Source organism: Ctenopharyngodon idella, chromosome 6, assembly GCF_019924925.1.
Source record: "Ctenopharyngodon idella isolate HZGC_01 chromosome 6, HZGC01, whole genome shotgun sequence".
NCBI lineage: Eukaryota > Metazoa > Chordata > Actinopteri > Cypriniformes > Xenocyprididae > Ctenopharyngodon > Ctenopharyngodon idella.
In genome coordinates, this window is record NC_067225.1 from 9,652,725 (window position 1) to 9,669,265 (window position 16,541).

At 36.2% G+C, this 16,541-nt stretch overlaps 1 protein-coding gene across 1 annotated transcript in view; it reads right to left on the bottom strand.

Moving 5' to 3' along the window:
* dock9b (dedicator of cytokinesis 9b) overlaps positions 1–16,541 on the bottom strand; it is a 110,645-nt gene that overhangs the window by 20,626 nt on the left and 73,478 nt on the right. The window contains 18 exon segments of the mRNA XM_051895957.1: positions 97–234; positions 311–417; positions 1,732–1,868; positions 6,336–6,383; positions 6,478–6,544; positions 6,629–6,743; positions 8,887–9,005; positions 9,138–9,249; positions 9,367–9,474; positions 11,639–11,817; positions 12,562–12,673; positions 13,703–13,786; positions 13,954–14,100; positions 14,417–14,488; positions 14,588–14,713; positions 14,828–14,897; positions 14,988–15,103; positions 15,181–15,273. Coding sequence (XP_051751917.1) covers positions 97–234; positions 311–417; positions 1,732–1,868; positions 6,336–6,383; positions 6,478–6,544; positions 6,629–6,743; positions 8,887–9,005; positions 9,138–9,249; positions 9,367–9,474; positions 11,639–11,817; positions 12,562–12,673; positions 13,703–13,786; positions 13,954–14,100; positions 14,417–14,488; positions 14,588–14,713; positions 14,828–14,897; positions 14,988–15,103; positions 15,181–15,273 — 1,950 coding nt within the window.

The window sequence follows — 16,541 nt, forward strand, 5'->3', positions numbered from 1 at the left end:
ACACTGTCCGATTCTAGTGGTCTCAGGATGTTCCCCAAGCGGATTTTCTCCTCTCATATCCCATGAATCAACACTAAGGGCATCTTTTGAGGTTACCTTGTAAATGAAGGTACGTAGGGAGGTGAAGACCTGCTTCAGTGCCGTCTCTGACTGAGGGATCTGAAGGAAACAGAGGTGAACCTGGAAAACCTTCTTCATCAGCGGGTTATGACCCAAATCAGCACACAGCTGTGTCTGTGGATACATGGTTCAACATGAAAGTGCTGTTCAGTTGTACAATTAAACACACATTTCCACTTGTTGTCGGTACCTTAAAGCCCATGATGAAGACACTGAGTGTGTCCAGCACAGTCAAGCACACCTCCGTTGAGACGTTAGCCTCTAGGAGACACGCGTCAGCATCACCATGGCAAGATGCTGGAGGAGGAAGAGGAAAAGAAAGATCATATCATTTAATAACTAAACTGAACAGAACTGAGAAAAGCTGCTTTGACCTCTCAGTATTTTCTTACTCTCTCTGGTTGGACTACACCCTAAAAAATGCTGGGTTAAAAACAACCCAAGTTGGGTTGAAAATGGACAAACTCAGCATGTTTGCCCAAACTGCTGGGCAGTTTTATTTAACTATTGTTTAAAAATTACTGTATTGCTTGCATAAAATGAGCCCAAAGTATGTTGGAAATTAACATTTATTAATATGTTTAATAAATTAACATTTATTTATAAGTTTAATGAATAATAATTAAACAATAAACATTTATTAAAATGCTTAATTAATAAATGTTGATTATTGTTGCCTCTAAAAGTTGTGATTTTTAATTTCCAACCTATTTTGGGTTCATTTTAAGCCAGATATAGTCATTTTTAAACATTAGTTGAGTTAAATAAACCTACCCAGCAGGTTGGGCAAACATTTAACCCAACCACTGGGTTAAAACAACCCAGTCACTGGGTTTGTCCATTTTCAACCCAACTTGGGTTGTTTTTAACCCAGCATTTTTACATCAGTGGTTCTCAGCTCAGCTAACAAAAATATGTTCTAAGAACGTTTTGGTACCATTGCCATTAAATTATAAAAGCGTTATTTCTGGATGTTCTCTAAGTTTTTCAAATGTTTCAAGACCATTTTTTTTCTTGGTAATGCAAATGGAACAGTACATTTTATAATTTTGCTAACATTATGGGAGTATTAATTTTGAATGTTCTGAAACAAGTAGTAACATTTAAAAAACGTTTTTAGAAAAAAAAATTCCATGAACGATGTATGAAAAAATTGTTTTTTTTGTCAACGTTTTGAGAACATTATTAAAGACCTGATAACTTTGAATGAACATTCTATTAACATTACTGAAAGAACATTTGCTCATAACTTTGAGCGCCAATTCCAAGTTCTGAAAACGTTCCCTGTTAGCTGGGTGGTCCTGTGTTCGGAGTACTTCAGAACCAGGACTGAGAACCACTGGACTGCAATACTTAATTCATTCTGCACTTAAGGTGTGCCAAAAGGGTGACGTGTGTAAAATATGCATAGTGCTTTTTTGGTTCCCTTGAAACCCAAGAAGCTCTTACCGGTTAGTCTACAAAGATCCCGAGAACAAATTCTCAGACTGAAACATACACATACACAGTGTAATTTTCATGATTGTCAAAGCACATCAAGTTAGAGCATCTTAGTGAGGCTGTGAAGCTTGAGGAGCGATCAAGAAATGAATATGTGTTAATGTGTCTTACTGTGGTTGAAAGTGTGTGCGTTCTCCAGGCTGCCCAGCTGGTGTAAGCGAGTGTGCATGACGCCCCCTCTGTTACGAGACACAGGAAGAGTCAACGACTTCCTGTCCGAAGCTATAAACCCCACCCCCTCCTGGCTTCTGAGGAAAAACAAAACTTTTATGAGAAGTCATTAAGAATAATAAATATATACAGTATAATAATACAAGTATGTAGGGGTCATATCATAGATTTAATTTTTTGACCCTGAGGTCCACATACGGTATAATGTTGGTGAAGGGTTTTTAGACCATGTTCCACCTTCTCTCTTAGCATTAATTAGGCTGTTTATTGCTGCTGTACAGTACCATTCAAATGTTTGGGGTCGGTAAGTTTGAAGTCTCTTATGCTCACAAAGGCTATTTTTAATCAAAATACAGTAAAACAGTCATATTGTGAAATATGACTACAATTTCAAGTAAGTGTTTCGCATTTTAATATATATATTTAAAATGTAATTTATTCCTGTCATGGCAAAGCTGAATTTTCAGCATCATTACTCCAGTCTTCAGTGTCACATGATCTTTCAGAAATCATTCTAATATAATGATTTGGTGAACAAGAAACATTTCTTATTATTAATGTTGTGATCAAAAGACCATTTTGATGCTTCTTATTTTTGTAGGAACAATGACTTTTTACAGGATTCTTTGATGAATAAAATGTTCAAAAGAACATTTACTTGAAACAGAACTTTTTTTTATATTATAAATGTATTAACTGTCACCTTTAATGCTCCCCTGCAAAATAAAAGTAAACTTTTGAACGGTAGTGTACCTTAAACATTTATGAAAATGCTTATGAATATGATCAGCAGTTTTGTTGACAAGTCAATACAGTTTCCATTCTTCAATAAAAGCCCCTCAATAAAAACTTTATGACAGGTTCACAAAATAATCCATGCTAAAATGCACCACACAAACTATCAAGGTCAGATTGAAATATGGAATGAGCTGTTTTTGCAGATAGATGCAGATTTCAATAGACGGTTTTGTTGACTAGGTAGGACATTTTGAAGTTATTTCAAAATATCAAGGAAAACAGATTTCTCATGATATGACCCATTTAAAACATCTGCATTCACTATGGTTAACTTCTATTCTATTTCTGACACTGTATATATATGTGTGTGTGTACACAACCCGAATTCCGGAAATGTTGGGACGTTTTTTAAATTTGAATAAAATGAAAGCTAAAAGACTTTCAAATCACACGAGCCAATATTTTATTCACAATAGAACATAGATAACATAACAAATGTTTAAACTGAGAAATTTTACAATTTTATGCACAAAATGAGCTCATTTCAAATTTGATGCCTGCTACAGGTCTCAAAATAGTTGGGACAGGAGCATGTTTACCATGGTGTAGCATCTCCTCTTCTTTTCAAAACAGTGTGAAGACGTCTGGGCATCGAGGGTATGAGTTTCTGGAGTTTTGATGTTGGAATTTGGTCCCATTCTTGCCTGATATAGGCAGGCCAATTCAGAACCCAGACTCTTCTACGATGAAGCCATGCTGTTGAAATAGCTGCAGTATGAGGTTTTGCATTGTCCTGCTAAAATACACATGGCCTTCCCTGAAATAGACGCCATCTGGAAACCTTTATATTCCTTTCAGCATTCATTGTGCCTTCCAAAACATGCAAGCTGCCCATACCGTATGCACTTATGCACTCCCATACCATCAGAGATGCTGGCTTTTGAACTGAATGCTGATAACACGCTGGAAGGTCTCCCTCCTCTTTAGCCCGGATGACACGGCGTCCGTGATTTACAATAAGAATGTCAAATTTGGACTCGTCTGACCATAGAACACTTTTCCACTTTGAAACAGTCCATTTTAAATGAGCCTTGGCCCACAGGACACGATGGGGCTTCTGGACCATGTTCACATATGGCTTCCTTTTTGCATGATAGAGCTTTAGTTGGCATCTGCAGATGGCACGGCGGATTGTGTTTACCGACAGTGGTTTCTGGAAGTATTCCTGGGCCCATTTAGTAATGTCATTGACACAATCATGCCAATGAGTGATGCAGTGCCGTCTGAGGGTGTATTCCACAGTAATTCACCAGAATAATTCTCCAAAAAGTATTCCACAATCTTTTTACGCACTCTTTCACAGATTGGAGAGCCTATGCCCATCTTTACTTCTGAGAGACTCTGCCTTTCTAAGACATCCCTTTTATAGCTAATCATGTTTACAGACCTGATATCAATTAACTTAATTAGTTGCTAGATGTTCTCCCAGCTGAATCTTCTCAAAATGTCTTGCTTTTTCAGCCATTTGTTGCCCCTGTGCCAACTTTTTTGAGACCTGTAGCAGGCATCAAATTTGAAATGAGCTCATTTAGTGGCTAAAAGTGTAAAATTTCTCCCTTTAACCATTTATGTTATCTATGTTCTATTGTGAATAAAATATTGGCTCATGTGATTTGAAAGTCTTTTAGTTTTCATTTTATTCCAATTTAAAAAACGTCCCAACTTTTCCGGAATTCGGGTTGTATATATAAAACTATTTTATATATGCCACAAAATTAGACCTGAAATCCGAAATTAGACCTCCTAAACCAATATGATTACAGATGGTTCATAAAAGATATTAATACAGTGTATTAGCTGTTGGCTTCCATTAGTCATGTGACTGATTGCCCACTGGACAAAGAGCAGGACATGTGATGTAAGTACCTAAGTGTGAGCATACTGTATTATTGTACTTCTTGTGTTTAATGGACACATGCAGGTGATACAGTAAATAACTACTGAGAAAGCATGAATGTGGAAATGCCTCAGCACACATACACACAGAGCAGTGAGTTGAATGAGTCAGCATGCTGTTAGTGAAGGCCACTCAAAAGCACACAGCTCTTACCCTGTTCAGGGGTGCCAGGATGCTACAGTATCACTGACTAACTGAACCCTCGCCAGCATTTCAGCCAATAAAACATATACACACATAAAGGAGTAGTGTCATTCAAGGTATGATGATTATAGATAGTGTAGGACTTGATGCTGTGTATGTGTATATGTGTGAGTACATGTGAATTAAAGGCAAGAGAGAGAGACAGGAAGATATGAGATAGCAGTAGTTGTATTAAGCTTGCATTTATATGTCTGGTTCTACAAAAGAAATGTGGTAAAATCATTTGTAATAAAATTAGAACTATGGCTGTCAATCAATTAAAAATTTGCATTGAATCCATTATTCATGATATACAGATAATTAATCTTAATAAATTAATGAATGATTAATAAAGAGTATCACAATGAATCACAAGGTTTAGCAAATGAGGATAATTTAAATACATTAAAAAATTGTCTGCCACTATGATGAATAGACATCAGAAAAAGTGGCTTTAGAAGTGAACAAATTGTTCGTTTATTTCCATGTCACTGATCATAAGCTTAGCACTGACTGAATTCATTCTTAATGCATTATTCATTTTTCAATTTTAAGTATTTTATTGGCATGATTGTGTTCACAGGCAATATTGCCAAAGCAATATACACAAAACAAGTAATGACAAGAAAAAGAAATAAACATTATAACAATAACAAATAATGATAAAAATTAGTATTAAAATACTATAATAACCTTAGTATTATATAATAGCATTAAAAACCTTTTTAGTGCCAATTTGTGAATAAATATATATAATTAATATATAAATACAATATAATCTTATATAAAACTATATAAAATATGATACATATATTATATAACATATTTATTATATAGACATTTATTCAAGGCAGTATTAATAAAAATACTCTATTATTTCATTACTAAAATATTATCAACATTATTTGAATTAATAATACAAATTATGTAATACTATTTTTTAATAAATAATGGTTTTAAAATTGATGCATAAAATTGACAGCCCTAATTAGGATACTTTTTTTATTATTATTATTATCGTTTTGGCACTAATATCCTGTTTAACATAAATATGGTTACTTATCGGCCTTAAAGGGTTAGTTCACCCAAAAATAAAATTTCTGTCATTAATTACTCATGTCATTCCACACCTGTAAGACCTTTGTTCAACACAAATTAAGATATTTTGATGAAATGTGTGATGCTGACGCAGGAGCCGGCAAATAATGAGCCAGCGTTCTGACGTAAAACCTGGAAGCGCTGGACATAAACAACGTATGAGAATGACACAGAAGAGAAGATATTGTTGAATAAAGTCGTTATTTTTGTTTTGTTTTTGCACACAAAAAGTATTCTCATCGCTTCATAAAATTAAGGTAAACCACTGCAGTCACGTCGCCTGTTTTAACAATGTCTTTAGTACCTTTCTGGACCTTGAAAGTGTTGATTATATTGCTGTCTATGGACGAGTCATATACCTCTCAGATTTCATCAAAAATATCTTAATTTGTGTTCTGAAGATGAACGAAGGTCTTACGGGTGTGGAAAGACATGAGGGTGAGTAATTAATGACAGAAATTTCATTTTTGGGTGAACTAACCCTTTAATTTTCCCTGATTACACACAAAAACATGTAATATTCAGCAGCAAAAATTTAGACTATTAGGAGCAAAACATTTTTTTTTACCTGGCAATGAATCTCTTCCCCATATACCTGAACTGATGTAGACACACTCTGTGTATAAGAGAGAGAAATGAACTGAGTACTCAGTATTAAGTTACAGGACCTCAATGCTCTGATGTGATTAGTACCCATCTAGATGACTTACTCTACTAAAGTGAAAAAGTCCATCAGCTCAGATGTTGTGGCTTTGTTCCAGTATGTAAATAAGGCATCTGAAAAAATAGTGAAAAAGTGAACAATTCATGAGTAAAACTATGTGGACTTTGAAAATTAAAGTCATGTGTGCATGTTCTTACCTTCAGACATGCTCTTTAAGACATGGAGGAAGCACATGAGCAGGTTTTTGATTTCTTCTCTGTCCAATTTATCACAGCGTAGCACAGAGCTACCCAGAGCAGAGGCTGACTGAGTCTGTCATACACACATGCATAAAGTATATAAAGACACAACAAAATATCACATCACAGAACATTTGTCCATCAGATGCTTTGAGCATTCACTGCTCACCCCAAATGACTTTCCGTGAACAAAAAACACACCCCCCACCACATGCACAGAGCTGGAAAAATACTATATGAGAAAGACACGCAACAACCTCATGATATAAAAGATTAAAGAGATGAAAGCACACACTCCCCAGACGGGGACACTCTAGGGTTGCTCTACTTGTATGGTGTCAGTAATTCTGTTAGTGTCGTTGTCGTAGAGGGCGGGGCTTGAGAGCAGTGAGAAATCCATTGTGACGCGTTTGGCTGCTCGGCTGAGAGGGGCGGAGTCCTCCGGTTCAAGGGGGAGGGGCAACACGGTGAGGGTGTGTCTACGTGTAAACCTCTCTTTCGGCTAAGAGGTCAGAGGTTAGGGTCAAGAGGGGAGGATGAGAGTTAGGATTGAACTTATGAGCAAGAGCAACATGCCATACTCTAAATCTAGCTGAATGAAGGCACAATGAAGCCATTTGTGTTCTCATGATATTTCAATATATTTAAAGGATTAGTTCACTTTCAAATGAAAATTACCCCAAGCTTTACTCACCCTAAAGCCATCATAGGTGTATATGATGGATGGATGTGGATGGAGACACTTTCTTCAGCTTGGATGCGTCAGGATATATTTATTAATATATCTCCGATTGTGTTCATCAGAAAGAAGAAAGTCATATACACCTAGAATGGCTTGGGGGTGAGTAAAGCTTGGGCTAATTTTCATTTGAAAGTGAACTAATCCTTTAACTTTGTTTAGTGAGTAATACAAAAAATAAATAAATTAATTAAAAAATCAACCCTGAAACATTTTAAATATTATATTTACCAGTTTGTCTGTACCCATAACTTATCAAGACATTTTAAGGGGTTATACTAAACAAAAATCATTCATTAAAATCATTAAAATACTCTGATTTCAATGTATAAGTTATGTATTTTTAACAAAAGCAACCTTCTCAACATCAAGCTCAACATTTCCACAATTTTATGAGGGGACTGACAATTTGATATTGTGGTGCAAAGATTTTTGATAATTAAGACAATTATTATAACCTTCAACCTTATATCCTCCACCCCTGAAACATATGGAAGCTTGTTTCCGCCACTAAATAAAAAAATAAAAAAAGTAATTGCAACTTTTTATCTCACAATTCTGACTTTTTTTCTCACAATTGCGAGATATAAACTCACAATTGTGAGAAATAAAGTCAGTATTGCAAGTTATAATGTCAGAATTGTGAGATATAAACTCACAATTTCAAGAAATAAAGTCAGAAGTGTGAGTTAAAAAAGACTGACTTTTTTCTCATGCAGAATTGCAAGTTTATATCTCACAATTCTGACATTATAACATGCAATTGTGAGTTTATAACACGCAATTCTGAGAAAAAAGGTCAGAATTGCGAGATAAAAAGTCGCAATTATACCTTTTTTATTCAGTGGAAGAAACAAGCTTGCATTGAAACATGTTGACAATCTAACAAGGTAAGCATAAAATATGAAAAAAAATAAATAAATATCAGTATATGTGTCACATTATACTGTGATAAATTAAAATACACAGCAAAACTGAATGATACTACAAGTTATCTACTCAAGTGACATATTTTCAATTGAATCCTATGTTTTACATAAGATTCTGACAGGGTTGAAATAATGAAGTGGTTTTTGGTTGAGGTTACTAAAGGAAACGAACTCCTGGTACAGTACTTCTGAGATTATTAACATTTGGCCCTGAGGGAGAATAACATGTGATTTCTTTTCAACTGAAAAGATCCAGGGAGTGAGCAATGCAACATAACAGATGTTTTATGACCTCACATGGTCAAGTAATGTATTAGACACATGTGGAAATGTGAATACATCACAGCTCCAGTTAAAAGGCCTCTGAGGGGAGGAAGGATCCCCCTTAGCATTTTATGTCTCCATTTAATATTGTTTTTAAAAGACAAAGTGAAGTCAAATTTTATTTGTAATGGGCTTTTTACAATGCATATATTGAAAGTAGGAGATTACATTTAAACAAGGCAGATACGAGATTATTTTGGGCCCTCCCTGTAATTCTGCTTTACCTTATCGAGGGAGCTGGTCTTCTCATGGAGGCTGTTTCCTGAGTCTGTGCTGACCAGAGAACCTCGGGAGTCAGCGTGGTGCACAGAACCAATGTTAGGCGTGGAGGTGTGAGGAGAGGCTACGCACAGAATAAACTTAATTCATATAATAAAATCATTCACAGAAACATCTGCTGATAATCTCAATAATACTAGCAGGTGAAAGACCTGAGATGCCGGTAAGGAATGTTTTTGATTTGGTCATCACTCACCAGTTCCTGAGATGACCCCAAATACATCCTTATGAAGGCTGTTGTCAAGGTTACCAACAGGCTTTTGGGGTGTTGTCGTAGAGATGCTGGCAAGATGTTCATCTCGCCCATTCTGAGGAGAAATAACAGAGTTCAACCTAACATTTCAGACGGCATGTGAAATCTACGGCAAATACTAGACTGATGCAAGAGAGAAAAAGAGAAAATTAAGAACAAAAAGATGATTCACCTGGTTGGTGTTAAAATTAGACGCGTCTCTCACATTTACTCTGTGAACGTTCTCCTGTAGCAACCCAAACAAGGGTAGATAGAGTGTCGCCAACCTGGCCTGCTGACTCTGCACAAACATAAACACGTATACAGGTTAGCTATTTACCGGTAGGAATACAGTACAGCTCCTATATATTTGAATACAGAAAGAACAAAATATATAAAACAAGATTGTGTTTCAATTATACACTACTTTTCAAAAGTTTGGGGTCAATAAGTTACTGACTTACTGTTTTTACTGTATTTTCGATCAAATAAATGATGAATTGGTGAGCATAAGATTCTTCGGTAACACTTTATTTTAAGGACTTTTAACTAGTTGCTTATTAGAATACTAGAATATTGGCTGTTTATTAGTACTTATTAAGCACATATTAATGCTTTATTCTGCATGACCTTATTTTACATTCTTAATCCTACCCAATACCTAAACTTAACAACTACCTTACTAACTATTAATAAGCAGTAAATTAGTTTATTGAGGGAAAAGTCGTAGTTAATAGTTTATATGTGTTCCCTATACTAAAGTGTTACCGATTCTTCTTTCAAAACCATTTAAAAAATCTTACCGACCCCAAACTTTTGAATGGTAGCGCTTCAATAGCTTCAATATTTATTTTATATATATTTGAGATATGCATTCTTTATAACAACTTGCATACATCATTCATTATTCTTTCATGCAGACATAATTATTTGTATAAATTAAATATAATTATTCCTTATTAAAGCTATTAAAGTACGGTGAATGATTTTCTCTTCGTCTTTTGTTGTTTGATTTATATTAAGGGCACAGACGTCAGCAGGTTTATTAGGCTGCTGTCACTTTAAGACCGAATATGTGGATCCAATACACATCCGATGCACATCCGATATTCTCACAGCTGTTTACGTTCTTTTAAGACATAACTGACTCTGTTTACGTGAATACTCTCCAAAATGGACATTTTGACATAATGTTGTGTATATTTGTCCATTCAGACACGAAAGAGAGCTCAAATCAGTACTCGTGCGCTGTCTAGCTTTCTGTGTGTTCGCACAGAAAACTGTACCGAATAGAGTTCTCTTTTGAGTTGTCACACTTTTTCAGATCTATCCATATGTCTGCTCTTCTCTTTCTCCCAGATGTTTACATTTTTGAACGTTTTATGGGACATGCATGAAGTGTATGCCAACTTATGTCGGGTAGATCAGCACGTTACAGTTCAAATGTGTGCATCTACAGCGCAGGACATCATTCTGACTGGATCTCTTCCCAAATCGTCCCTCAATAATATTTTCATCTCGTTTTTATTCGTTGACGAAAATGTCAATACATTTTTGTCATAGTTTTTTATCATTCAAAACTGGTTTTTATTTAGTTATCTCGTTATCGTCTGTGAGAAAATGTCATTGACGAAAATAATGACGAAAATTATTCATTTACGAAATTAACGCCGACACACACACAGGATTTTCAGAGACACACACTCAACAAACAAAGCTTCTAAAGACAAAGAAGCTGTTGATGCACATTTCTGGTGTCTATTTATGGACTCTATGTATGGCATGTGTGGACAAGTGCTTCAGACACCGGCTCACGCGAAAGCATCCCCATAGCGTCAACGCCATGTGAAGTTCCACATGAAAGGGAATGTCTTTTTCAAAAAGCTGACTGAATAGCAGGTCTTCCATACTGCGCGTTGCAATTTCTCCTAGTCAGGTTTCTGCCTACTGTACTATACTGTTCATCAAAATTGACTGAAGATCACTTTTCCCAGATATATAGTCATATTTATTTGTTTAGCAAAGTTGCTTAAAAAAAATCAAGAAAACCCTCACTGCTAATGCTCTTAAAGGGTCAGTTTACCCAAAAATGAAATTTCTCTCATTAATTATTCACCCTCATGTCGTTCCAAACCCGTAAGACCCGTAAGACCTTCATCAAAAAAACAATTTTTGATGAAATACGAGGGTTTCCGAACCAAACATAGGCAGCAATGTCATTGCACCTTTTGAGGTCCAGAAAGGGAGTAAAGACATCATTAAAATAGTTCATGTGACTACAGTGGTTCAACCTTCGACCTGTGGTTCAGAAACCCTCGGATTTCATCAAAAATATCTTAATTTGTGTTTTGAAGATGAATGAAGGTCTTACAGGTTTGGGACGACATGAGGGAGACTTAATTACAGAAATTTAATTTTTGGGTGAACAAACCCTTTAATTATAAATAAAGGTATTGGGCACTGACCTTTGAGACATAGCGATCGTCAAATGTGTGTTTGATCATCAGACTCTTGAGAACTTGAATGGCAATCTGACGGACTTCCCCAAACTCCTGAAGGGCCCCACACACCTCCCTCAATAACAAACCCACTAGGAAGTGATTCCGGCAGAAATCATCAGTCAGTGAGTAGTCCAACTGCAGATCTATGAAGACAGAGAAAATAAACAGAAAGAAAGACATTACAATGCAGATACTGAATGTAACTTCCAGCTAAAGATGTGTTCAATAGCTCAAATATTTTGCTAAAACGACCAAAGAGGCACTAGTTGAGTTTTACAGCTTTTTATAATAAAACCAAAAGCATGGCATTGAAAAATATGCACCTAAATAACTTCACTGAAGGTATGGTACAGCAAATCACAAAGAACACACATACACAAGAAGATATTTCACAGACAGACTCAATGGCCAGTTCACAAACAGTTATTCTGAAAATACAACAGTTTTAAACACCCAATCATTCAATCAATTAATCAATAGAATCTAGACCGATGAAAGAATTAGCTTACGCTGCACATCAACATATGTAAGACAGAGTGGACTAGGACACTGAAGAGAGACATGGACTGTGTCATTAAGACTAGACACACGAACATTGTTCAGTTACAGGCAAGCAGGACTGCTCACCTACACTTCTGGCATGAGTCTCCTTAATGTGACACAGAAAAGCTAGCACACACAAAGAAAGAGGAAACAGTGGAAAGGCACGACAGAATATGAGCAATAGGTACAGAAAGCCCAAAGGACAGAAGCATCAGAGAGAAGAAGGGCGAGTTCTATTAAATCTAATTTTCCTGATGAACAACTTAACCTTTCAAGACAGATGTCAGGCAATTTCTTAGACAATTTCAACAACAGCATGCGGTAGAATATTCCTGTATGTTTACCTTGAAACCTCTGAATGCGACCCTTCCCAAAAGGCATGGGCAGATTGAGAGGTACGTAGTGTTCATGATTACACACCACCCGCAGAAACTCAAACTTAAACTCATACAGCGTCTGCAAGACACAAAGAGACACAATTATATTATATTATATTGATCAAATAAATGCAGCCTTGGTAAGCATAAGAGATTTTTTTCAAAAACATTATTATGTTATATTATATTATATTATATTATATTATATAAAACAGTTAGTTCCTGTCCTTGATTCTGATTGGTCAATAGCTGTGACCAATAGCATCTATGACCGCTTCACCCAACGATTCTGTGTATCACTACACAACACCCTTAGCAACCACTCTTAGCAACGTAAACTGTTCTCAATATTGTTCATTGAAGCTTACTGTATTATGTAAAAGACTATTGTGAGAAAGAGATCGAGTGAGCAAGTTTATTACCTGCATTCAGATTTAGCATTTTCCTTCAGGTCAGTCCTATGTTCATAATAAAAAAAATCTGTTTAAATGTCCGATGTATTATCTTGTCCTTTTAACAGTTAAGGGGTTTTCCCGTGACTGACAGCGCTAGTCAAAGCATTGGTCAGTTGAGTCTTCTTCCGTGTTCACAACAATTCAGTCTTTTCAAAAAAAAAGTCTTCACTACTGAGTGACTTACTCATAACGACAGTCTTTGTCGCCATCTAATGGCGTAATAATGTAACTTCTGTTGCTGTTCACAGTCAGGGACTATTTTTTCCGGCGGAAGGAAGGCGTTTAGTGATTTTACTTCATGAAAGTTGCATTGATACATATATTTTTTGGCTTTAATATTTGTATTGTGTGGTAACCGTTTTATAAAAGCAATAAGGTACTCGAGGCTGGTGCTGTATCCGTTTCGCTTCGTGCCTAACAACGCCCTTCCGCCGTGACTTATTCATGCACAGCCTCTCGTACCTTATTGTTTACATATTATATTATATTATATTAATTATATTATATTAGTTTGAGCATAAGACTGCTAATAATGATAGTTCTTTTTAAATTTTAAAATGATACATTATTAGATTTTAAATTAAAGATTAAGATTTCAGAATTAGCACTTTATATAACTATATAAGTTCATACAACTATGTTGTTATGTGTACCTTGGGATCTCCAGGTATGAAACAGGTGATGTAATTGTTTATCTGCTTGAAGACAAATCCTCGATCCATAAAGGTAAAACAGCGCTGTAGGACAATTAGTGAGAAGACACTGATTACATCAAATTGTCATTAAATAATAACTCAGAATGCTTCATTGAGGCTCTTTACTAATGAAATGATCAAATATTGGTCAATGTTTCAGAGTATAAAATCAATTGCTCATAGTAGAGAGAGAGCAGCTCTTCTTCTACCTTTATGAAGACAGCCAGACTGTGATTGGCATTGCGGGCAGCGTCCAGGTTATCCTTATACTTCTGGGTGATGTGGGGCATCAACATGTTCACTAGTGTCTCCACAGCATGGTGAAACGAAGCTGTGAATCGCTGGTTCCTGGACAGCTACACACACAACAACACAACTCAGACAAATAATAAAAGGTACATGGTAAACCACCTAATATAGCATCCCTTACAAAAAACATGGTAAAAAGATTCCAAAATCCATAGTTAATACGGTTACTGTTACTACAGTAAAACCTTACTGGGATCTCTTTCAAAAGTCTATTTTTAATTTTGGTTCATTTCCATTGTTGATATCAGTGAAGGCAAATACCAGGTTTTCACTGTTTTAACTGAGATATTTTGGCGAAAACTATGGTTACCATGGAAAATTTTGTAAGGATTAGTTCTGAGTGTAGCATATGATTATGTTCACCTTGACCTTGCCACTTTCCATCAGGTACTGTGCCATTGACTTCACCAGGGCTTCAAAAAAATACCACGAATACTGAAACACCAAAGTATACATTTTAACCAATGACAAATACAACTCAGAACAAACCTTCTGAGATCGAAGAGTGTTAAAACAGAGCGGTGTTTTCAGTACCTTGAGAAGCTTGTTGCTGGTAAGGAAGTCAGTCGAAGGTTTTAAGATGGATGTCATGGCTTTGGCCAGTTCTTCGTGCACTGTCTTACTGTTACTGGTTGAATAGGACTCTGTTTTAAACACATACTGGAACAACATGAAGAAAGTCATGTAACCAAGTCTACTTTAGAAACTGCACAAAGAGTATGACAGTGTACACACCCATAAAACCATGGTTAAATGTTTCAGAACTTGATTTACCTTGACATATGACCTCAGGTAGTGTTCTAGACCCTCCTCGTGGCACTGAGCAACAATGTGGACCATGACCCTGCAGGGCAGACAGATGAACAAGAGAGCGTGTGAGGAACAGAAAGAAGAAGATCCAATGTTCTCATTTTGGCAACTCCTGCTCTCTCACCTGGTGGTGTTTACAGCCACATCCTCATTACTGGCGCTGGTCAGAACATGAACCAGTTGGTTTAAAATGGTCGGCAGGAAGTTGATCATAACATGACCTTCCATGGCATGAAGACTCTGGGGATTTATGAGTAATGTTTTGTCATTTAGCCCAACTTAATAATAATAATTAAATCAGACATCTCTATGCTCACCTTGAGGTATTTGACAAGCTCACCCTCAGTTGGACGGGTGGCACCAGACTGCATACTCTGGAAATGATGGAAAAAATTGTGCAGGTGCTGATCCTGAGGAGATGAAGGGAGATGTTTAAATTACAGAGTGGGACTAGATTAATGAAGAACCTATGACTAATCATAGCAGCAGCAGCATGCTTAGCAGATCTAGTCCACCAAGACCAAATACATTAAAGGGATCATGAACTGCATTGTTCCTGCATTTCATAATGTTTCCTGGGGTGCACTTATAATGTCAGTATGATTTTTACATCAAAAATTGTCATAATTTAGAAATAAAAGGCATTTTTCGTACCCTCTGATTTGAACGCTCTGTTTTAAGGGGCGTGTCTGCTGTGAGACTTCAGTGTAAACACCCACTGCTGTGATTGGCTAACATATTTGCATATGAAATAGCTAAGTATTACTCACAATGTGGAACTCTCTCGAAAACTTTTAGCACATTTTTACTATTACAGCTCTCAAGGTTAACTAAACATGAAAAGTGTTGATTATTGCATTACATTTAAATTTATGGCATTATATTTAGATCGTGGCATGAAAGGTTGCAGTGATGAACATTGTAGCTGATCACAGACATATTGTTGAGTGCATGAAAGCAGTGATCTCATCATTGCAACTCAATTTCTGCACACTAACGAATGCTTTCATCATAACTAACAGTGCAAACACAATGTAAATAAGAGATTCGTTGAATATAATGGGAGTTTTGGCGCGAGTCACTGAGAAACTTGCGCTGTTTGATTGACAGCTCCAGTGATTGTAAAGGAAGCGTTCTTTGATAGTTTTTTATAAATAATTTAATCACCGTTTAAATAACAGATTATTTTCATCCTACTAAGAGAAACAATGTGAAGTTGACTGTTTAGTAACTGGTTTGATTTACTGTCACATAGACAAAGAACATCTGACTGTACATGAATCATTAATATCAGTAATCACTTGTCAAAGATCAGGCATTAGAATTAACTCAGTTACTTGCATGCTGTCGCATTACCGTCGAGTCCCTGTCGTAAAAGTCTGTTTGCAAAGCCTGTTCCGAAATGCGACCGATTTACCAAAGAATCCACAGTGAAATGTACCGAATGCAAAGAAATAATGCTCAACTGAGACATTCACATTGTTGAAAATAAATAACCATATTCCTAGCATTAGGATCCTTTGAACGGTAATGTTATTTTTAGTCCTGTATCTCTCTTCTCTCCTCCTCATCTCAGTAACACACCAGTGGGCAGGGCTAACATTGCATTGATGAAGTAGGCATTGATTTCTTCTGCAGAGGAGGCGTTTCACCAATCTATTATGTCATTGATAGGCAC